This window comes from Saccostrea cucullata, unplaced genomic scaffold, assembly GCF_032062105.1.
Source record: "Saccostrea cucullata isolate Sc308-1 unplaced genomic scaffold, CSIRO_AGI_Scuc_v1 ctg3777, whole genome shotgun sequence".
NCBI lineage: Eukaryota > Metazoa > Mollusca > Bivalvia > Ostreida > Ostreidae > Saccostrea > Saccostrea cuccullata.
This window is the reverse complement of record NW_026936986.1, coordinates 45,691-69,358: the sequence shown is the minus strand read 5'-3', so window position 1 is coordinate 69,358 and position 23,668 is coordinate 45,691. Positions and strand designations below refer to the sequence as shown.

The window sequence follows — 23,668 nt, the reverse complement described above, 5'->3', positions numbered from 1 at the left end:
TCTATTTTTAGTAACCATGGCAACACCGTTCATCGAAATCAAAAACCGATGGACAATTCAATGTATCTAAGTGTAGTCTACTTGTGTACCAAGTTATATTGAAATCAGACAAAAACTGTAGAAGGAGTAGCGTTTTTAAGGAATTTTACAGAAAATTCTATTTTTAGTAACCATGGCAACACCGTTCATCGAAATAAAAAACCGATGCACTATTCTATGTATCTTAGTGTAGTCTACTTGTGTGCCAAGTTATACTGAAATCAGACCAAAACTGTAGAAGGAGTAGCGTTTTAAAGGAATTTCACAGAAAATTCTATTTTTAGTAACCATGGCAACACCGTTCATCAAAATCAGAAATCAATGCACTATTCTATGTATCTTAGTGTAGTCTACTTGTCTGCCAAGTTATATTGAAATCAGACAAAAACTGTAGAAGGAGTAGCGGTTTGAAAGGAATTTCACAGAAATTTCTATTTTTAGTAACCATGGCAACACTGTTCATCGAAATCAAAAACCGATGCACTATTCTATGTATCTTAGTGTAGTCTACTTGTGTGCCAAGTTATACTGAAATCAAACTAAAATTGTAGGAGGAGTAGCGTTTTGAAAAATTGTTTACAGACGGACAGACAGACAGACGGACGGACGCCGGAGGCATTACTATGGCATAAGCTCCTCTGGTCTCTGACCAGTAGAGCTAAAAACCTACTTTCTAAGGCTTAATTTTATCAAGAAAATATATGGATATAATTAAATCAAAAGGCGCCTCCTTTTTCTCTAAAGTCAAATTAATCTCATAAGGGCACAGTGTTAGTCGTAAAGAAATAATCAGTTATGGCTGTATCTTTTCCCTCCAATATTCAGCTGATTCAAACTTTTACTCTGAACCCATGCTTCAAAATTATTACTTTTTAATTTCCTTTACAATTTTCATAAATTCTCTTTAAAAAAATCTTTAAAGTTTGGCATCGCCATCACACTCTTCTCAAATGTGGCCTCTTGTTCTGTAGCATACGTTCTTCATAAGGATGTTTATGTATGTTTGAAAGTTACCCTTATCAATTGCTGTTTTCAACAAGTGCAATGCTTTTTCACATCTAGAGAAGTTTTGTGGCCTCCCTGCCATTGTTTGAGTCTCTGTACAAACCTTGAATTCATCTTTCAAAATTAAAACTTTCTTCGTGTTTAAATTTTATGACCCTTTCAAACTTTTTACTAAAATGTTCTCGGAAACAAAAACAATTTTTTGCAGATTAAATGGAAAATAAAAGAGACGTCACTCATTTCAATTACCACTCCTTTTCAAATATCCTGGAATAATATTTTTCCCAACAGTATGGTTTTTGATTATACTTTTCAAGTGTTTTTCGCCATTTTCTTTCCACACTGATAAAATGTTCACTTCTTAACAAAAATCCATGTGTATCTCCAATCGTGTCTTCAAATGATACTTTTCCACGAACATCACTGTGTTCTTCTCCTTAACATCAGTTCACAAAGGCTTATGTCCCTGGATGTTGTCCTTTTGCGTTTCTGAAATGTTTTTATTGACTGGATTGAATTCTTTCCCAGGTACAATATGCTTTTAATTCAAGAAATCTGGTAGATATCTTTTCAAAAACATAACATTTAATATATTCTTTCACCAGTACAGGTTCAAGTGTGTTTTTCGTAAGCTATCCAGTCGGTTGAAGCTTTTTTCAGTAACATTTATCAGATTTATCACCAAGACTGTTCTTTCAGGCACTTCTGTCTGGAATCCAAATAATAAAGCAAAACCTTCAAATACATATTTACAAGAACATTAGATTCCTTATAATTATTCATAAATGATCTTGTCACGCATGTGCTGACAGACTCGTATCTCCTATAAGCTAAACATTTAATTAGTAAATGTTTGTGAAATGCCTTCTTAGACATATCACATTGACAGAGTTTCTCACCTCAACGTCTCCTCAACTGTCATGGTTTTCAGAGCGGTTATTTGTATGTGTCTTCTTGTGTGTCAGTAAGACATACGATCGATTAAATCTCTTCCCACACACTTCACATTTATAAGGTTTTTCACCTGTATGTATCCTCATGTGTATCTTTAAGGAACTTGATCGGTTGAATGCATTTCCACAAAGAACACATTTATGACGTTTTTCACCAGTATGTATCATCTTGTGTAATCTTAACCGTTCTGGTTGTCTGAAATTCTTGCCACATGTAATACATTTATGGGGTTTTTCACCTGTATGTATCCTCATATGTAGCTTCAGTCTATAAGACCTGATAAATGCCTTTCCGCAAACATCACATTTATGAGGTCTTTCACCTGTATGTGTCTTAATGTGGTCATGTAAGAAAACTAATTCTAAAAATGCTTTCCCACACATATCACAGAGATACCGCTTTTCACCTGTATGTATCTTTCTGTGTCTCTTTTAGGAATGTAAGAATGTGAACGCTTTTCCACACAAATGACATTTATAGCGTCTATGACCTAAGTCAATCCCTCTGCGTCTCCTTGACTGCCCTGAATGGTTGAGTACTTCCCCACATACATCATATCTATAGGCTTTATTATCTGTAGGTGTCCTTGTGTGTCTTTGCAATGTTGTTTTATGACTGCGGGCTTTTTCACACACTTTACCTTTCTGACCTTTTTTGTGTATGTGTGTTTTCATGTGTCTCTCCACGCAAGTGTCAATCTTTCCATGAACTTTGGATGTACACGACTTTTGTCCATTAGGAATCCTCCTCAACTTGTTTAACTGTCCAATTTTAGGATTTAAGTTCTTTCCAGTAGATTCCTTTGATGTGTTATTACACTGAAGTTTTCTACCATGTTCTAATTTAGAATGTTCAGTGAAAGGTTCCAGACACATGTTACAATTATAAATCTCCACACGTGTGTGATCCTCATGTGTCCCTCCATACAAGGGACAATTTTCCCGCACAAGTCACAGAGACAGGATCCTCTTACTGTTTCATCAAATTTCCCAATTTCATCACATACAATCCTGCACATATCAACAAATGGGTTCTTACAATGATGTGTTTTCTTGTGTCTTTCCAGTTCATTTTTCTCATTGAAGGTCATCTGACATACATCACATTTTAAAAGTTTCTCACAAATCTGTCTCTTTCTGTGCTTCTCTGAGTAATGTTTTTGACCCAAGGACTTTCCATTTTCATCACAGTCTAAATAGTTTTCACCAGTGTCCACAGTCAGGTGTTTCTTCAAACATTCTTTTTCAGCAGAGGTTACAAGACTTGTACCAGCATGCTTCTTCATATGTCCCAACAAATGCCCTCTTTCACAAAATGCTTTTTCACACACTAAACATTTATAAGGTTTCTTACTTGTATGTATCTTCTTGTGTCTCTGTAAATTTACCGATTTACTAAATACTTTCCCACAAACATTACAATGATATGGAGCTTTACCCTGATGTGTGCTTGGTCCTTCTATGTTGTGTGACTGGCCATCTAAATCTTTATCATTGAAAAGTTTCTCAACTCTATGTGGCCTTGGGCCTTTCAAAGAGTCTGATGCCTGATGGGAACTCCTTTGTTTTTCACATTTGTGTGTCACCAAATGTATCTTCAAATCTGATTTTTCTGTGATTTTCCTCAGCCTCACGAAACACTCATAATTTTTCTCACTAGCATGTACCTTCAGATGGCACTTTAGTTGTTCTGTGGTAGAGAATGCTCTTCCACAAACATCACATTTAAATGGTTGTTCAGCAGTGTGGCTCCTTATATGACATCGTAAGTTATCTTCTCGGGTGAAAGCTTTTCCACACACTCCACACTTATGTTGTTTATTACCTGTATGGGTCTTCATGTGTCTTCTTAGGTGTTCTTGAAATTTAAAAGCTATCTTACAGAGGTCACATTTATAAGGTCTTTCATCTGTATGTGCCCGCAGGTGTCTCTGTAAATAGTATTTTCCAACAAAAGCCTTCCCACACACATTGCATTTAAGTAGTTTATCACCTGTATGCTTCCCCATGTGTTTTTCTCGACTTCCTGGAAATTTGAAAAGCATCCCACAGACAACACATTTATAAGGTTTATCATCTGTATGTGTCCTAAGGTGACTTTGTAAATGGTATTTCCTAATAAATGCCTTTCCACACACATTACATTTATAAGGTTTCTCACCTGTGTGTATCCTCAGATGACTCTGTAAGGAGGATTTCTGGATGAATGTATTCCCACACACATCACATTGATAAGGTTTTTCACGTGTGTGTATCCTAATGTGACTTTTTAGAGTATCTGAGGCTGTGAATTTCTTTCTACACACATCACATTGATAATGTTTTTCCCCTGTATGTACCCTCATGTGTCTCTGTATGCAATCAGAGCGAATCAGTGTTTTCCCACATTTAAAAGTCTTTTTCCTTTGATGAGTGTTGATCTGCTTCTTTAACTTCTTTCTCTTATCACCATATTTTTTCATTTTTTCGCTTTTACTTTAAATGAGCGGTAACTTTTCAGCATTATATTTATTGAGTGATCTGGATGAAAGAGTAGTCTTTTATCCCTGAAAAAGTAACGAAACAACTTCTTAAGTTCTATCATCCATACATTGACCTTGTCAGCAAATAAAATATTTAATCAATGATTATTAAGTCAAATTCGTACTGAAGTTTTTTTTATACTGCTTACTTTGCCATCATTCAAACACTGAATTGAGGTATATTTTTCTGTTTTTTCTCATTTTGATAATTTGAATTTCTCTTCACCTAAGTATGCTTAGTACCAAGTTTGGTCAAAATTGGCCCAGTGGTTTTTGACAAGAAGTCGAAAATGTGAAAAGTTTACAGGACAGCTAGACGGACGGACAGACGGACAACGGACAAATTGTGAACAGGAAAGCTCACTTGAGCTTTCAGCTCAGGTGAGCTAAAAACTTGTTGTATGATTTTACTGGTATGTTTATGTCAACCATTTGAAATGAATGAACCAGCAGTGAGCAAATCATCACCTTTTTTAGCCTGTCGAGCAAATAAGCCACGCCCTCATATTTACCTGATCTGTATACCCACCATCAATTTCGTGCTCCATGATCCATCATCATGTACTTGAATTTGATTGACACATAGCTGTGTGTAATTATAACTTGTAGTTCTCCAAGTAGAGCCTAAATTATCAGACTATTTAACTTTTACAGTAGGTCAGACCTACCATCTGAATCAAGTCTGGTTATGTCCATGCCTAGATGCATCTTACATGGTGTAGGTAAGACTTAGAGGTACATGTACTTGGGAAATTGCTTGATTCTAAACACTTATCTGGGATTCATTTAAAGCCAAAGCCTGTGCTGACACTGTGCTCTGCTCAATCATTTAAAATATTGTTTGAACCTAAATGATTTTCCAAAAGATATGTACAGTTAATTCTCTATAAACCGCCACCTTTCGTAATTTAGAAATCATGGCGGTATAACGAATTTGGCGATGAATTGAATTTCCCATTTTTTATGATCAAGAAGTAGTTATCATTCTTTGAAATACCATTTAGCGTTTCTATTCTAAATATTACATGTATATAAAAAAATATTTCTAAATTTGAAACTAGATGCTGTCATGAGACAGTAATGCCGCACTAAGGTGTTTGCCTCTAAATACACAATCGTACAGGCGGCTTACCAAGGAAAAAGTCAAAATAATTCTATATAATTCAGGCACGTAGCATAATTTTTGAAAGGGGGGTGGGGTGGGGGCCAACCTGAGAATTTTTTTTACTTACCTGAAAAAATTAACAAGGAAAAAAACATGAAATGGGGGGGGGGGGGGTGGGTGGGGGTGGGGGGGTAGTGGCCACCTTTTTTTCAAGGCATAATTACTTTCACAATTTTTTCTCCTTATTTCCGTGCAATGTATATACTGTGGTAAAAAGTTTCGGGGGGGGGGGCAACCATCTTTTAAATGGACATTTTCTTATAGTACAGGTAATGTTGGAAAAAAAGGGGGGGAGCCCCAGTACATACTTTTGGGAATAGGCTATATGGAACAGTTTTGTTAAAACATTGTTTGTTATAAATTAATTTAAAATTTGTTCTTGACATGTAAATTCTACATCACATCACGTTGCGTCACCCATTATCATATTTTTAGATTAAATTCCATTCGGTACACCTCGGCCGATTCCCACTTCATCTGATAAGGTGACGGAATCGACGGCGTGGAGGGTTCCGAATGGAATAGCATAATAACATGCTGCAGAATGGTGTGCACTGGATTGATTCATTTTGTGTTATAATTGGATTTATATTTCATGAAGTTTACAAGTTAACCACATACACCTGTGGCGGTATATATCGAGATAATTGACACATAAAAATGGACATTTGTTCTGAAAACAGGGTGGAGGATGGCGGCATGCAATTGGCGTTATAAAGAGAATTTTATACAGCTGGATAAATGTTCTTGGTAAATCATGGCGGTATTGGGAAAATAGCAATGAATTGAATGGCGTTAATTCGAGAATTGACTGTATCTTATAAGTAAAATACAAACAATTTTAGCCTAGCTGTGGGGAAAAAAAGGACCAAAAAAATACACTTCAACTAGGTAACTCTGATATGTCATTAAGAGTTATCTCTCTTATTAGAGAACAAACCTTAAGTGCTTATACAACATAACCTTATATAATTATAGCTTCTGATAAATGTTTTGTTAACTTCTGAATTTTGTATATTAAGATAAATTAGATGAAATGGATTAAGGTCAGACGACACGTTCCTCAAATATATGTTTTGTATCTCTTGGTATTTTATTACTTTTTTTCAAATGTGTCATTTTCTTCTAATTTCTTCATTGTTTTCAAAATGTTTCTAAATATAAGTACACCAAAAATTTTGTTAAAGGCCATTTAGAAGATTATCCATAAAGGTTAAATATGAAATATGACCCTATGGTACCTTGGCGAAATGCCTGGTTAGGTACCTAAATTTTTGTGAGGAAACTTGTGTAAGTATCTATACTTCAATGACAAATTCTTAGGAAAAACTATTTTTGTGGGACATGTCGTCTAACCTTGAAGGAAATAATTTCTGAAATTTTATATCTTCCAGTATTTCCCAGTTTGGATAAAATTTGCAATATTTACTGGGACGGAAATAGCGATATTTACCCCAGGTAATTCCCACCACCCTGCCTATAAAGGATTTATACATACATGTACCTTCATTATTTTCTGATGTTAGTATTCTTCTTTCCTATCCATAGGGTCAGAATTCTGTAATGGTTGTTTCTTTCCTAAAATGACACATATACAAGGTAGAGTTAATACGCTATTTTAAAATTATTTTTTTGTGCATCATAATATGTTAAATTTTAAGAAAGCATACAAATTCATTTAGATGATCAATCAATGCACTGTGATTCTTGAAAAAAAAATTCTCTCTTATATATTACTTTGTTAAACTTTAATCACCCATTTTGGCCCCTAATCCTGGGGTCATCATATGAATAAATCTGAATCTGCACAACATGAAATACAAAAACATGGCATTTTACCTCAGAAATTTTTAAAACATTTTTCTTGTGTTTTACTTTGTAAAACCTTGGTTATTCTTTGTGACCTTAACCAAACTTGGAATGTCATGGTTTTTAAAAGTTTGAATCTGCATGATGATGCTTTTATAAGTTTCATGTGACAGCAAAACCTGGTTATAACAAACACATTGGGACCTATGAAATTACTTCTCTTTATCTGTAATTTGTTATATCTATATACGAATTTCATTAAATTTATATAGCTGGGGATCCAAGATGACTTTTCTACATCAGTGAATGTGCAATATCCATGTTTGCACTAAACATGCTTTCCTTATCTCGTGCACTTGATCTTGAACATGTTGAGAAAAGGATTTTAAAATATTCTTTGAATTATTTTACTTTTTCATAACTACTATCTTCCCTGTGAAGAAAGCATGGCCCTTCATTTGAACAAACACAATAAGTTACCTCTCTTTGCTATTACTTACTTTTCCCCAGCATTAGTAACTCATGCATCAGCCATGTTATCTTTTCAAAATATTTCGAACAAAATAAAAACTTGATAAGTTATTTTGGGTCATTCCTCCCTAACTTCACATCATGAGTACCAAAAGGTTTTTTCCTGTGCACCAGTACAAAAACAAAGGTTTGATTAAATTTAAACCATGCTCAATCAAAAAAAAAAAGTGTTCAAATTAAGTCTTGTGAAAATTGGGAAAAATTGCTTAAATTTCTTTTTTAATGCTAGAATTTTTACAAAAAAAACATTTAAAAAAACACAAAATAAAGGAGTTAAATGCTGTTAATCTCCATCTCCTCACTGATTCTCCATTGGAGTCAGTGCACTCCATCTAGTATAACGTAAAATCCATCTGTGACGTCATTCTTTTGTTTGAGCGCTTCATTACTTTTAAGGAATAGAGATTTGCAAATTACACAAAAAACGGAATTTTTTATGGTTTTATTCTCCTTTCTATGCCTCTACCAAGGAGAGAACTTAGAAAATTTTAGGGAAGAGTTTTAGAAAATTTTTAAGGTTAGTTTCACATTAAGAAAATTATAGCACTTTTGATGAGAAGTGAACCCAGTACCCTCACCATAGCAGTCCGATGCTCATTTCACTTAGCAAACAAAGCTGTTGAGAGATATGGGTTTAGAATAAATTCAGTACACTTTTTTTTAGTTTTTCTTTCTATATTAGTCTGTGTGAATTTCATTTGGGGGTCAGAGGTCATAGCACGACTGGATCACAGAGCGATGCGATATTTTGACCAAACAGCTTCTAGGTCATTGCGCGTCACTACATAGCAATACATTAATTGGCCCGTTCATGTAATGAATACAAGGCCATCCTTAATTTTTTTTTTTTGCAGTAACGCGCCTCATCATTTTAGGTGTGGGTAGGTAGGTAGACTTATTATTTTTTTTTGGAGACAAAAAGTCGAAATTAAATTTCAATAATATAGAGGTATTAACTATGTCTTAGATTTCACTTTAAGTTACTTAGAATCAAACAAGAAAATTAAGGCATTCTTAATGAATCCAATCTTTTATTGTTCAAATATCAGACACATCAGTTCTTTTTTAAAAACGGTGTCTACAGGTGCAATGGGGATGTAAAAAAATGTCAATAGTTTAAATTAGAAAATGGATATGTATAAAAAAAAAAAAAAGTGAACCCATAAAAAAAATCCAGTAGGGTGGATTTTGGTGAGTCGGTCGCGTTACCGCAAAAAAACATTTTTTTAAGGATGGCCCAATTTAACTCAAAATGTATTCGTTTCAAATGTTGATATAAGTATTAAACAACAATGTTAAAATGTTCACCGGGAAATGAACTTTTAGTTGGTCACATGATCAAATCTACTGAGAAACCATTCAGGCTTCACAGGATTTGATCACGTGACCAACTAAAAGTTCATTTCCCAGAGAACCCTTTAACATTGTTGTTTATTTATTAAATATCATTCAAAATATTTTACCTAAAATATGATTATATTTATTGCCATGGCCACATTTAATAAAATATAATAAGGGTTAAAGTAATTACCCATGCTAACCAAAGAGATAAAATTTTAAGTGTGAAAAGGTCAACTTAAAACAGGGCTCTCGATTCTCTATAATCGGGGCCGATATTTGGGCCCATTCCCAATGTGAAAAGGGTACCTTTTTTCCCAAATTTAAGTGTAAAAATTCCCAATGTATGATTGCTTCGAGTTTAATACTGTAACATAAAAGCATATCTTTGACAGTCGTAAAAGCACTGTTAAGATATGAAAAAACACGTTCGTGTAATGAACTGGTAGTTTGTTTATATGCTGGAACCAGTTTAGTATGAAAAGGATAGTTGTCTGTAGTAAAGTAGGTACGACTTCTTCATTCACAACATGTCACAAAATGTGAAAATCTATGATGTCAGGGCTCAAAATTAATGGGAAATACTCTTCAAATGAGAATTAAAATGAAAAATTGCAAGTTAAAAGCGACCTGTGGTCGCCATCTTTTGCGAGAAAACAATGGTCTTTAAGAAAATTCAGATTACCAAGACTGAATGAGAGGCACTATAGGCCTACAGGTATCTCATTCACTGTTATGCTATTAGATTCCCTTACAATTAAAAAAAATAGGTACCATGCTCCTACAGTTTATAAACCCCCAGTGTATTTAATGATTAAATTTTACATTTATAGCGATGATTTTTTTTATTACACAACTCATTTACTCTGTATCTGTTCAGATTTCATCTGTAATAAAACGGCCTAAATGCTTCCAAGAGCTAAATTATTATCTTTTTTATAGATTATTGAAATCTTGCATGAATCACTATGAGGACAAAAAATGCTAGTGAAAGTTCAATATTACAATTTGATGCTAAAAAATAATAATAAATCTGCTGATATTTGCTACAGTGGTCAAAAAGTTAAGTTTGATCCCTGCAGGACTGTTGTCAGTGTAGAAAAAAAATATTTCTACTGAGTGCAAGACAATGAAGTAAGAGTTTAAATTATGACTGGTAAAAATTTCCCAATTTTTATAAAACGTCGCTTTTTTTCCCAATTTCAATGGCCCCGGCCCCAGTACCAAAAATGGGTGTGAGCGGTCATACTAAAATACGCCTGCCAACGCCTGCCAGGAGAAAATACGCCTGCCGAGAAAATCCATACGCCTGCCGTTTTATTTATTGAATTAATTTGTTTTTTGTTTGATATATTACTTTTACAGACCTTGTAGTTGATGTTTTAGGAAACAAAAATAATTTTAAAACCACAGAAAAAAGTTTTTAATCTTTTTAAAGTTTGCATACGGCGAGGAACACGCCTGCCGAGAAAATCTAACGCCCGCGGTGTTGTTTCTCTAATTTCTTATCATAATATTTAATATATTACTTTTACAAAGTATTTGGTTAATATTTGACCAAAAATTAATCCAAAAAACATTTTAAATATATATGATTTATTCGTTTAGTGTGTGATACAAGAATTTTTTAGTATTAAAAGGAGATAACTCTTACTTGACAATTAGAACTGCTGTGTGAAGACCACGGACATTGTGTTAAAAAATTTCTTTCTTTCTTTCTTTACATAAAATTTTAGGTATTTGATTTTCGTATTTGTTTATAGAATTTATAAAGGTTCAGGAACACACATGCAGTAAAAACTATGAGTTTTACGGGTAGTTATTTTGAATCAGAATCTGAAATATCCCAATGTCTATCGAACTTTTTGAAACATCTGTAAATTGAATTATTATTTCAGGTTATATATATGCAACAAAGTTATAAAAATAAATAGAAAATGTTACAGGTAAGAGGAAGGGTATATAAATAAGTATTCCTACACATCCATGCATACGTCAAGCATGCAGAGAAGGAAATAAACGAAATGAGTAAGAAAATCAGCATGTATACATGTATTTGATCATGACACGTGAAAAAAATATCGTTTATACTTTTATGTTCAAATCATTCCTTTTCATTCATGTAGAGAAAAGGAACTACCGAAGATACGGTAAATCAAATTCTGAAGAAAAAAATAACACAGACACTTGATCATGTTGATTTTCTACACTTTTCTTAAAAAAAAATAATAATAAAACTTGAAACCCACACCAAATGATTCGGTATGGGATTTTATTTTTTTTTTTCTGATATAATTTTTTAACGTCAAAGCACAGTTTGTACAGTAAATTTTACTGAAAGCATGATGTGTTTCTACCATGTATGTAACATGTATAAGCGATCTGGTCTGTCATGGAAATAAACAAAACTTCTAAAAAGTTACTAATTTTCAAAATATAAACACATTATTTTTCATCTTAACGTTTCAAAGTTTCGTCTATGCAAAGAACTCGGAATCGATTTTATTTTAAATTATTTATTTCAATTAGAGAAAATTAATCCCCCGAAAGTTCTAAATATTCCCGCTATAAGTTATTGTTTTATCAAAATTGTCTACAATGATATGAATGTTGAATTTATGTTAACTGTGTATACACAAACTTCAAATCTCAATCGATCTTCCTGTGTACCTGACCAGTGCGTAACATTATGTGGTATTACATAATTAGGTACATGACAAACTGAGAAGATCTGCACGTGCGCTATACACACTCCATGGTGGGATATCATGAACCATAAAATCAGAATTAGTCAATTTTACTACATGTATATCTGGTTATTAAATAAATGAATTTTAAGAAATTATGCATCGATGGAGAAAATTCCGAATTTAATACAAATGCTATCAAGCTATTAAAAAGATTGCCGATTTGCATTCGAATGTTGCATTTTAATACATGACTGAGTATGTATTAAATCCAGTAACGGAAAAGATAATTAATATATAGATGCAATGAAAAAAAATATAATAACTAATTGACGTACACTTATACAATGTATCACACAAACTATGATACACCCCAGATTCGCAAATATTTTTTTTCTTTTTCTTCTTCTTTTCTTCCGATTGGTATTGTAGAAATTGTTATAATGGTTACACAATCTGTACATATCGTGAATCAATATACATATACGTATATGTATATATCTTTATAAAAATTTTCCGAATTTTTTTTTGGTTATGTTTCGACTTTTTTTTGGGGGGGGGGGGGGGGGGGGGGCTTGGGAGAACTAGATGCAGGAACGAAAACTAGAAGCATGAAAAAAAATTCTACACGTATTTACAAATTAAGTCACATTAACATCTCATAACTATATGTTTAGACTAATTTGAACCAAGCTTTAAGAGAGAACTTTTTTGTAAAATTGTGATGTGTGAGAATATTAGGTCTAATATGCATGATATTTAATAAAAATCGAATATATTCATTGTGTTTGCGAGGTGAAATGCAGATTGCTATTATTTTTTCCCACATACGTTGGTGCATGTAGATCTATGTGGTAAATATGGAATGAATATTTCAGTTCCTCTCGTTTAATCATGACCAATTGAAGGTTATCTCTTTTAAATTTGATATTACTATATACCCTGGTGTAGATTTTCAAAGGAATAAAACATAATCCAATTTTTCCATGTTCAGTATTTATCAAATATTACTCTATGTGTATCGATATATGAGAATAGTGAATGGTAGAACATTTGGAGATATTTTTGGAAAACCTACTTGTTATACCCCTAATGGTTCTAGTGTGGTTGACTATGTTATCATCTCTGAAAGCATTTTGGATCAGATTTTGTACTTCAGAGTAAATGATTTTGATCCTACACTATCTGACTGTCACTGCTTATTACATTGGGAAATGTCTGCCAATTTTACAAATCTAGTAGATAATAATCAAGATATGTGTAAGATGCAATTTATAAATCCACGTTTTATATGGTCAGAAGACTCAGCATTTAAATTTCAAGAAGCTTTAACCTCTGTAGACATACAGAAAGAACTGTCTGATTTGGCAAATTTGGAGGTTCAGAACTCATTATCCTCTGTAAATACTGCTGTAGACAAACTCCAGACTATTATTATTAATGCTGCCACTAGATCCTTAAAAAGAAATAAAACTAAAGCAGAAAAAAATAAAACTAAAGCAGCACAAAGAAATAAAAATAAGAAGTGGTTTGATGGAGATCTAAAACACACAAAAAATAGATTAATTAATATCGCTAGAGTTATGTCTCAATTCCCAAAAGATCCAATTATTAGAGGCAGATTTTTTAAACTCAGAAAACAGTATGCGAAATTATGTAAACACAAACGAATACAATATCAGCAGTCCCTCATTGCAAGGCTTGATGCTTTAAATGAGGATAATCCCAAACTTTACTGGAACCTTGTGAACCATCTTCTTGACAAAAATAATGCAGTAGATACAACTATTCATCCTGATAGATGGCTGGATCATTTTACAAAATTAAATGAAGTGAGAGAGTCATATTTTGACAGGCTAAATGAATTGAAAACGAAAATTTCTCAAATGGAAAATAAACAATGTTTTAACGAATTAGACTATACAATAAGTTCTTCGGAAATATCAGAGGCAATTTCTTGTATTAAATATGATAAATCTCCTGGACTAGACAACATTTCCAATCATATGATTAAATACGGTCACAATGCTCTACTACCATCTTTAAGAAATATTTTCAATGCTTGCTTATCACATGGACTTTATCCCAAATCATGGGCTGAGGGATACATTACTGTTCTGCATAAGTCAGGGGATATCAATAATCCAAACAATTATCGTGGCATTACCATCACTAGTGCAATTGGTAAATTATTTAACAGTATTTTGAATAAAAGACTTGATAAATATCTAGAAAAAAACAAAATTATTAATGATTGTCAAATTGGTTTCTGTAAAAAGGCAAGAACATCTGATCACTGTTTATTTTAAGAACTTTATATAAAACATATTGCTCTCAGAAAGAAGGACGACTCTATGCATGTTTCATTGACTTTAGAAAAGCATTTGACACAGTAATACATGAAGGCATCAAAATTAAACTGCTAGAAATTGGTGTTGGATCTAAATTTTACAATGTAATTAAGAGTATGTACAATTGTAGTAGATCATGCATTAAGTTAAACAATCAAGTCACTGAGACTTTCCCTATTAAGTTAGGAGTTAAACAGGGAGACAATTTAAGTCCAAATTTATTCAAAATTTTTATCAATAATCTTCCAGAATACTTCAATAATATAACTGATGATAATATTCAGTTACACGATAAATTACTTCATTGTCTAATGTATGCAGATGATATAGTTTTATTGTCCAAGTCATCAAAAGGACTTCAACAAAAACTTAATTGTCTTGATAAGTTCTGTACTGACTGGTGCCTTGATGTAAATGTTTCAAAAACCAAAGTATTAATCTTTAATAAAGCAGGTAGACACTTGAAAGAAAACTTCACACTAAACAAAGAACCTCTTGAATGTGTTACTTCTTATAAATACTTGGGCATACATTTCACTGCATCTGGAAGTTTTACACTTGCTCAGGATGAACTTTACAAAAAAGCTTCAAAGGCATTTTTTAAATTACAAAAAAATTTCCTATCATTGAACCCTAAAATAAACACAGCTTTACATGTATATGATCATACAATAAAACCCATATTACTTTACGGTAGTGAAATTTGGGGGGCCTTTAACACTACTACATCACGATTTAGAAATGGACCCATTGCACTGGATGAATTATTTTCTAAGTCACTTTGTGAGAAATTACATTACAAGTTTTGTAGATTTTTATTAGGTGTAAATAACAAAAGTACAAAATTTGCAGTCCTTTCAGAACTAGGTAGACACCCTATGAGTTTCAGTATTGTTCAGAATATATTGAAATACTGGCATAGGTTAGAGAATTTGGATGACACATATCCTCTATTAAAAGCTGCGTATACTACCTCGGTATCCAATTTCAATAAAAACAATTTATCATGGTTTGGTTCTATTGATATGTTTAAACAACTTCTTCCTCAGTTAACACCTCATCTGAAATCATCTACATCAACATTTAAATATCATTGTAAATGCATTCTAAATTCATATTTTCTTGAAAAATGGTATCAAAAGAAGGAAGAATTAAGTAATTGTGGGAAATTGGACACCTATTGCACAATTAAACAGAACTTTGGGCTAGAACCTTATTTATTAATTTTAAGAAAGTTTGAAAAAAGAAAGATTCTAACAAAATTTAGAATATCTTCTCACAATCTGATGATTGAAAAAGGTAGACATTACGGTATTCCAAGAGAAGAGAGAATATGCCCCAATTGTAAAATAGAAGAGATAGAAGATGAAGTACATTTTCTTTTAAGTTGTCCATGCCATAGTCAATTAAGAATAAATTTACTATCCATGATATCTATGAGGTGTCATCTTTTTAATAGCTTGTCAAAAAATAACCAATTTTTATGGTTAATGAACTGTGAAGATGTTGATGTGCTGTTCAAATTGTGTGAATTCATAAGTCATGTATAGTTCGACAAATTCAAAATCATTTGAAGTACCTTGATTGGATAATTATGCTACACTATGTAAAGGTGTTGTTGATATTTGTGTTGTATTATATACTCTACATTGGACAGAAGTGGATAACTTTAATACATGTATAATAACAATATACTATCCTTCAGCACTGACTCTTGCTGTCCATTGTAGTTTAGTTTAATTAACACATGTGTCAATGTATAATTTATTTATATAATATATGTTTATCTCCATAAATTTTATGTCTGTTTATTCTACATGAGGCAGAAGTGGAATTCTGTATATCCTTTAGCACCGACTCTTGCTGCCTCCTGTTGATGTTTCAAACATAGTTTTATGCATTTTGATATGTACATATTTACATATATATATGTATATCATGAATAATACTTATGCACACTTTTTTTTTTTGTACAACAAACCATCATGTATGTCTGTATATGAAACTTAAATTGCCACCAACATATATATCAGTATATACATATATACTTAATAGAAGAATTGCTCTTCACCACATGTTGTATTCTATTACTTTAATATTATGTTTATATGTAATTATATATGTTATATGTTTATGCCTAATGGGCCCTGATTGGTAATAAATTCTATTCTATTCTATTCTATAATCTATAAAGGTAAACATTGCAGGCATGCGGTTTTTTTTTTTTTTGGAAGGTGTGCTCTTGGACATACCTAGGTAAATTTCAAAATAAATTAAATATATCTATTTATTTTATAATTTATTTGTCTTACATACATCACCTACATTGTTTATAAAAGTTAGTCTTATTAGACGAACAGAAAATGCTGGTATAAGGCATATAAAGTATTGCGAAGTATGAGTTATCTCCTTTTATATTACTTCCAAACTCGTGTGTAAATTTTTATTAAATCAAAAATTTCTTTCATTTTTGATCTGTTTGTAATTAAATGACAAATAAATACTTATCTAAAGTAATATAGTTGTAAATAGTACACAATAAAAGAAACAACACCGCGGGCGTGTAGATTTTCTCGGCAGGCGTGCTCTACGACGCATGCAGATTATAAAACGAATAAAACACCACAAATGTGCTTTTTAAATTATTTTTGTTTGGTAAAACATTAAGTAAATAGTCTATTAAAATAATATATATAATAAAATTTAACTTTAGTCAAAAAATAAAACGGCAGGCGTATAGATTTCCTCGGCAGGCGTATTTTCCCCTGGCAGGCGTCGGCAGGCGTATTTTAGTATTACCCGGTGTGAGAGCCCTGTAAAAATGTACCGTACATCAGCACTGACTCCCTATTTTCTCTGCGATTTTGAGTTACACTGTATGATTACTTATCCGATATATACTTCCAAAAAAAAATCCTTGATTTAAAAAATTTCACGAGTGACATACCTTATTCAGTTATTGTCACGATTTATTATGGTCAAGGCACTGGGCAAAGGCGGGTAACTCGTTAGACTACACGTGTTCGAGGTAAACATTTTCACCATCCTTCTTAACAATACTTATAATTGTTTTCATATGTTGATTTCAGGAACATGTTTGTTCAAGGAAAATAAGATTATTATTACATGGAAAAGTTACCTGCTAGATGCACTGGAGTTGAGTCAATCATGATCTATGTCTAGGGCAAGTCGTCCGATTCGCGGCATTTTTGGTGCATATAAACAACCCGAAATGTCGATCCCGATATGAATATAACCTGTACAGAACATCTAGGCCTACTGGAGCCTGCTTTACAGAAGCTAAAACTACATGGAAGACGAAAAAAGGTTTAAATGATTGAAAATCTTAACAAAAAATTAAAGGTTCTGTTAGAAATTGTTTGCAAGAATATGTAATTTTATTTTTAAAACATAAATTAAAAAAAAAAAAAAAAACATTATTAAAAAAAATACTTGAAAATTCCTTTGTTAAATGCATATGTATACTCGCTTCTCATTACATCGCGGTTTTCATTGTATCGCGGTATATTAAAAAAATCATATACATGGCTCATATGCTTTTTGTTGAATAAACTATCGGACTGTCATCTGAATTTAAATTTTTGTGATGATTAAAAAGTATGGAACATGCGTCGGAAAAAAATTATTCAAATAAAACGTGATTTTACAGAAATCCATTATTATTTTTAGCCCTCTGAGTTTATAATCTAGTGAAACCCATATAAAGTTCATGTTTTGAAAGTCTAATTTCGCATAACTTTTTATTTTCTTATGTAGAATTACATGGTAAAATAAAATCAAAGTACTGAAAAGCGGTTAGCATGCTTTCATCGAATATGTACAGTGTACAATAACAAAAAATGCATTGAATGATGATACTCAAGTAGGTATGCATATCTTTGTCCAATGTCATCAGCAAAGAAGCAGACACACTGAATTTTGTAGTACTTAACTAAATGGTATAACCAATAACATCCTAGACTGATGTCACAAATGTTTGTTTCAAAATATCAACCTGAGATTTTCAGTTTGAAGGACTGGAAGTTCAATTTAAAAAAAATCTCCCTAATTGTCACCATTGGTGGCGTCCAAAAGTGCTCAGAACGAAAAAAAAATTATGTTGATGTTGCAAATTTAATTGGCTTTCATGCACTATTGATTCTGAAATTAGGTAACTGTAAAGGCTACTATAGCAAACAACTCAAAAAGAAAATAAAATGATAATTCAAATTCTTTAGATTAATTGATTTGGAGTACTGTTCATAGATCTTTAGCTGGCTAGTCTGAAAAATACGGATGGACGAGCAGGGAATAAATTAATTTCAGAGAGCTTCAGTTTCGTAGGCTCACTGCGGGTCAGCAGGTGTGACCTGTCATTGGGGATGCTTACTTCTCGTAGGCACCGGAACTTTGAAGGATCCGTTTTTCTTTTGAGACCGATCACTGTTCATTCTGTATTTTGATACAGATACTGAGTACATATATTATGAACTATTTCTCTCACAGGAAGAAAGACAAGTAAACAAAATAATAAAGTTTTAAAAAATGATAATTAACAAATTGGACAAATTCAAATTTAAAAATATTTTTACAACTTATACCTTGCATAGGAATTTAGCAAACTTTCAAAAATAATCATTCATTAGATATAATTTTCAATTTGTGCTTATCGTCAAGATTTTTCATGCCTCTTTTTTCTGTGCATATTTTATATCGGCTGCTTTTAAGAAAAGGATCGAATGCCGATTAAATTTTTTTCTCCAATTTTTTAAAATTAATTTTAGTATTTTCAGGCTCCCATTGTTTTTTCTTTTTAAATAAAAATGTGATCGTTTAAAATCGTTTGTTATAATTAGACTGAGTACATAATTTATCCCTGGAAACAAAACTTTTATCATCTTTTAAATAATTTCAATTGACAAAAAAAGGAGAAAAAAAACAAACGTTTCATTATGGAAGTAATCCATAACTGTACAACTTACAGATGTATTCAGTATTTTTTTTTATATAAAGGCTTTCTTCGTGTACTAGTATTACTGAAGTTAATCAAAGGGATGCCTTAATATTTTGGAAAATGAAACTCGATCGAGAGATTCTCCGATGTTTTGCAGTCGGTAATAACCTTCAACCCCTTTAGCCAGTAATTAACTCGTCCCCCCTGTGCCTAGTAGCATAATTCGGTCAAATATTTATTGTTCATGAGGGGTGCCTTAAAATTAATCACAGGCACCTGCATTTTTATCAGTAGTCTCTAAATTAGCCAAATATCGCATCATTCTATCCCTTCTGTATAATAATACACAAAGTGTTCAACGCCATTTTGACCCCCTGTTCGATTCAGGCTTCAATTTAACACATAAATCGAAAATGCCTACTGGTTTACGTGAAGCATTGGGTTCAAATATGATATTTCTCGCTATACATTTCTTCGTAAAGTTTAAATCTAACGCGTTTATAATGTTATCAGCTAAACTTCATGCTGACTTCGAATTTCGTCACAGGGCCTGATCGCCATCAGCTGATGTCACGGAAATTTAATCTGGATACCAAATGCTCCTATACATGCATGCTATAGGAGCATATATATTTATATACATAAACTTTTTTAATACAATTATAAATCTATTTCATTGACAAACAAAATCAGAAGCCGAAAGATTATGTTGTTTTGATAGTCTTGATTTTATCTAACATATGTTAAATGTGTTAGAAACAAATCATAGGTATTACATGTAGGTAGATGCTTTGTTGAAGTTTCCGTTGTCGATAGGTAGCGCCTTATGGAAGTTTCCGGTGTCGATAAAAATCGGACACATGCCATAAAGCGGCCAACGAAGCTAACCGCTTTAAAATAAGAATTGAAGTCCACTGAGACCTGAAAGTTTCACGCAAATCGATCGAGTGTTTTCGAGAAATCGTGCGTACAAAATCGTTAAGAAAAAAAAATAACTAGAGCTGAGCTCGTTGCAAAGCAACGAGTAGGTCTTCCGTCGGAGCTGCGGACAGGGAGAAATGACCATGGGTCAAGGTCATGCCACGTTCTAATGTTAAAGCAATCTTTTAAGGGTAGATGCCATCTTATTTATGTATGTTTTACAATTTAAAAAGATGGTAAAGGAATGTTTGCGACCTTGATCTTGTTAAAATGACCTAACGTCACACCATGACACACGCTGGTGATAAGCAAAGCCATTTGTGTGCTACCGTATTGACGAATTCTTAAGCTATACTTTTTTCGATAGGCCTTGTCACAGCTAATACATGTATACATGTGTAAATCTAGGTATGAAAAAGCGTTATCCTTTCTTTATCAAAAGTCATGGTCAGTTTTAAGCAATGTTTAAAGTCGGTTAAACTTCAAGGTCAAAGTTCATTATATGCTAGTTTTTGAAATGATTTTATCACAGGTTACATACATTTGATTTTTGTGTAATACGAAAACCCTATCTCTTCTCATTAAAAAGTTATGATCAAGATTAAAATTTTGAAAAGTAAGTCAAGCCTCAAGGTCACGTTGTCAAAATCAGCGTATCGGTTTTTTAAAAAAATGTTGTTACAGGTAATACACAGTGGTAAAATAAGAGCCCTAGTCGATCTCTTTTCTCTCAAAAGGTATGACTATGGTTAATGTTTTTGAAAAGTGGGTAAAACTTCAAGGTCAAAGGTTCAAAAATCATAATGAATTTTCAAAGGCGTTGACACAGGTATTACATGTACATGTTTATAAAATGAAAGCTTTCAATGTTATGGTCAATTTAAAGAAATGTTATTTTTTAAGTAGGTCAAGCTCAAAGATCAAAGTCACGGGGTTAAAAATCAAAGTATATTTGAAAATCACATGTCACAAATAATGCACATGTGAAATATGAAGGTCCTATTTCAACGCATTCAATAGTTAATATCAAGTTTAAAGTTCTCGTGACAGATGGACACTGTCAGACTGGCTGAAAAATAAGGTTTAATGTGCCCTTAAATAAAAATAAATACACGTTATTTGAACATGATAAATTGAGAAATACGAAGAATAAAATACTAGAAAATATTAGAAAAAAATTGCACTAAAGCTATATTCAATATATGCGTGTTTTTCAACAGCTTGAATCTAAAAATATTATTTACCGTGTGTCTCTTACACATTCCTTAAAATTTTCTACAGTTAAACATTCCTTACAGCCATTTTTAATAGTCCTTCTGAGCCTGAACTTGACATAATATGGATGGCACTCTAGCTCTCTGGTGATTCATCTGAATTTTTTTAGAACAGCTAGCGAGCTACAGATCTGCAGCTAGACAATTGTCATCAAGTTAATTTTACAAATTCATTTGAAATGTAACAGAATTGAATTTTATGAAAAGAATTATTTCTAACGCTTATTTTTAACATATGCTAAAATTATGTTCCTATCAAGTTAAGACCGTAAAAAGGAATTTGTCACTCAATATTTATCTAAGGAATTAGTGTCAATCCTCAACCTCAAAGAGCGTTCGACATGTATGATAATTGCGTATGTGTGATGAAACTGCCATGAACTATCCCGAACGTGAACATTTATTTTAGATGTACTGGACATTCCGTCATCAAGAAAATATAGTTTTATTCTGGACTATTCCGAGTTACCAAAACGTTTGTATGTATGTCCATGTGTGAGCGTTTCAACCTGTCTTTGTTTTATGTGACTTGACTTGATTTTACAAACTTTAACATTTTATTGCTTGACTTTCGTTTTATAAATTACTTGTGTAACTGTCACCAATTATATTCTGTTAACTTTGTTTAATTGTGGGAAATGCGATGCAAAAATCAGGAAATCAAATGCAGCGAAAACTGATAACCCCCCCCCCCCCCCCAAAAAAAAAAAAAAAAAAAAAAAAAAAAAAAAAACTAGTACATGAAGTACATGTACACACTTCGATGCTCGATTGTACACTCTAGAAATTAAAAAGTTTATGAATAAAAAAAGTTTAGTGAGCCGACCTTTTCTTAAATTTATTTGACAACCTGCGAATTAAAAACAATATCGCGTATGATTTTTGGTTAATATTATAATAGGTTATGGAGTAATCATGGATTTCAACACCAGCCCTGACCTGCCATTCTCGACTCTAAAGGAAAGCATTGTATCATTTCAGTGGGGTTGCGAACAAGTAACAAGAAAATAATATAAAAGAGAAAAATCAATGTAAAAAGTCTAAAGTCGTTTGTAAATAGGAGAAGGGAATAGGAAAAATACTAATTACAACTTCAACTTGTTCCTTGTTTCGAATGAAAGACATTCTTTAAAATTTCTCTTAATTGTGTTTATTTTTTCCGCACAACTGCGTTAAAACTAACTTCTTTTTGATCTACCATCTAAAAAACCAATAATTCATTCAAGTTCAGGGTTTCAGGATAGCAAATTTTTTTAAAATACGTTTTATAACCTAGAAAACAATTGAAACTAAAATATCTGGCAATCATCAATTGAGAAACTTTTCCAATATCTTGGAAAAAATTGTCTTTTCTCCTGAAGCGAAATCCAATACATTGCCAAAACGCATGATTGCCCTTAAGGTCTTACAACGAACATCTGTTGCATTTATCAGATCGTAGTTTATGACCACTAATTCCTTTCTGGGGTCAGACAAGTAATTGTTCCAGATACACTTCCAATCATTCTGTGTCTGTAAAGAGTCTTCATTGAAGTAGTTGTCAGACAGGAGTACAAGATAGTACCTAGAGACTGATATCTGCCATGCCGTCTCTTCCGATCTAACACAATCCGGAAGTAAGTCACGTGACGGGATGAATGCACTTAATTCATTTCCTGTTAAGAACGGTTCAAGTCTCGTTATGAGCCACAAGTTTAAATCTTCGATTTTTTCGTCATATGAAATGTAAACCACACAATCTTCGTCGGGCGTTTTCTGAGACGTCCTCAATATTCGTCTGGATCTTAGAATGACCCTCAATTCAAACTTAAAAAAGTGAACAAAAATTATGAGGATAAATGCGATAACAAATGCTAAAGAAACCGATAAAAGAAGGTATTTACTTTCTTGGCCATGTTTTCTGCAGTCAAGATGAGAAAGATAAGTTGTCATTCGATTTTCAATACCTTCCTTTAAACAATAAAAGGAATATGACGTACAGTTTTCGGCTTGTTTTGTACGAATCCAGTCATACATCCATAGATGTGAGCAGGTGCAATTTATAACGAAATTTCCCCGCTGAAGAAATACACATGGATCTAAAAATGAAAATTCCCGAGGAAGTCCATGCAGTTGTTGG

The 23,668-nt window shown here is 32.6% G+C and overlaps 1 protein-coding gene across 1 annotated transcript; it reads right to left on the bottom strand.

Annotated features, from left to right (window-relative positions):
* Positions 1-2,390: 2,390 nt before the first annotated feature.
* LOC134247011 (zinc finger protein OZF-like) lies at positions 2,391-4,459 on the bottom strand. Its single transcript, XM_062729363.1, has one exon. It carries the CDS (start codon positions 4,457-4,459, stop codon positions 2,837-2,839), a length of 1,623 nt encoding a protein of 540 aa, XP_062585347.1. The 3' UTR covers positions 2,391-2,836.
* Positions 4,460-23,668: the final 19,209 nt, after the last annotated feature.

Excerpts from the sequence above, each read along its gene's own strand:
- LOC134247011 (XM_062729363.1), bottom strand. The coding sequence starts at position 4,459 with ATGAAAAAATATGGTGATAAGAGAAAGAAGTTAAAGAAGCAGATCAAC.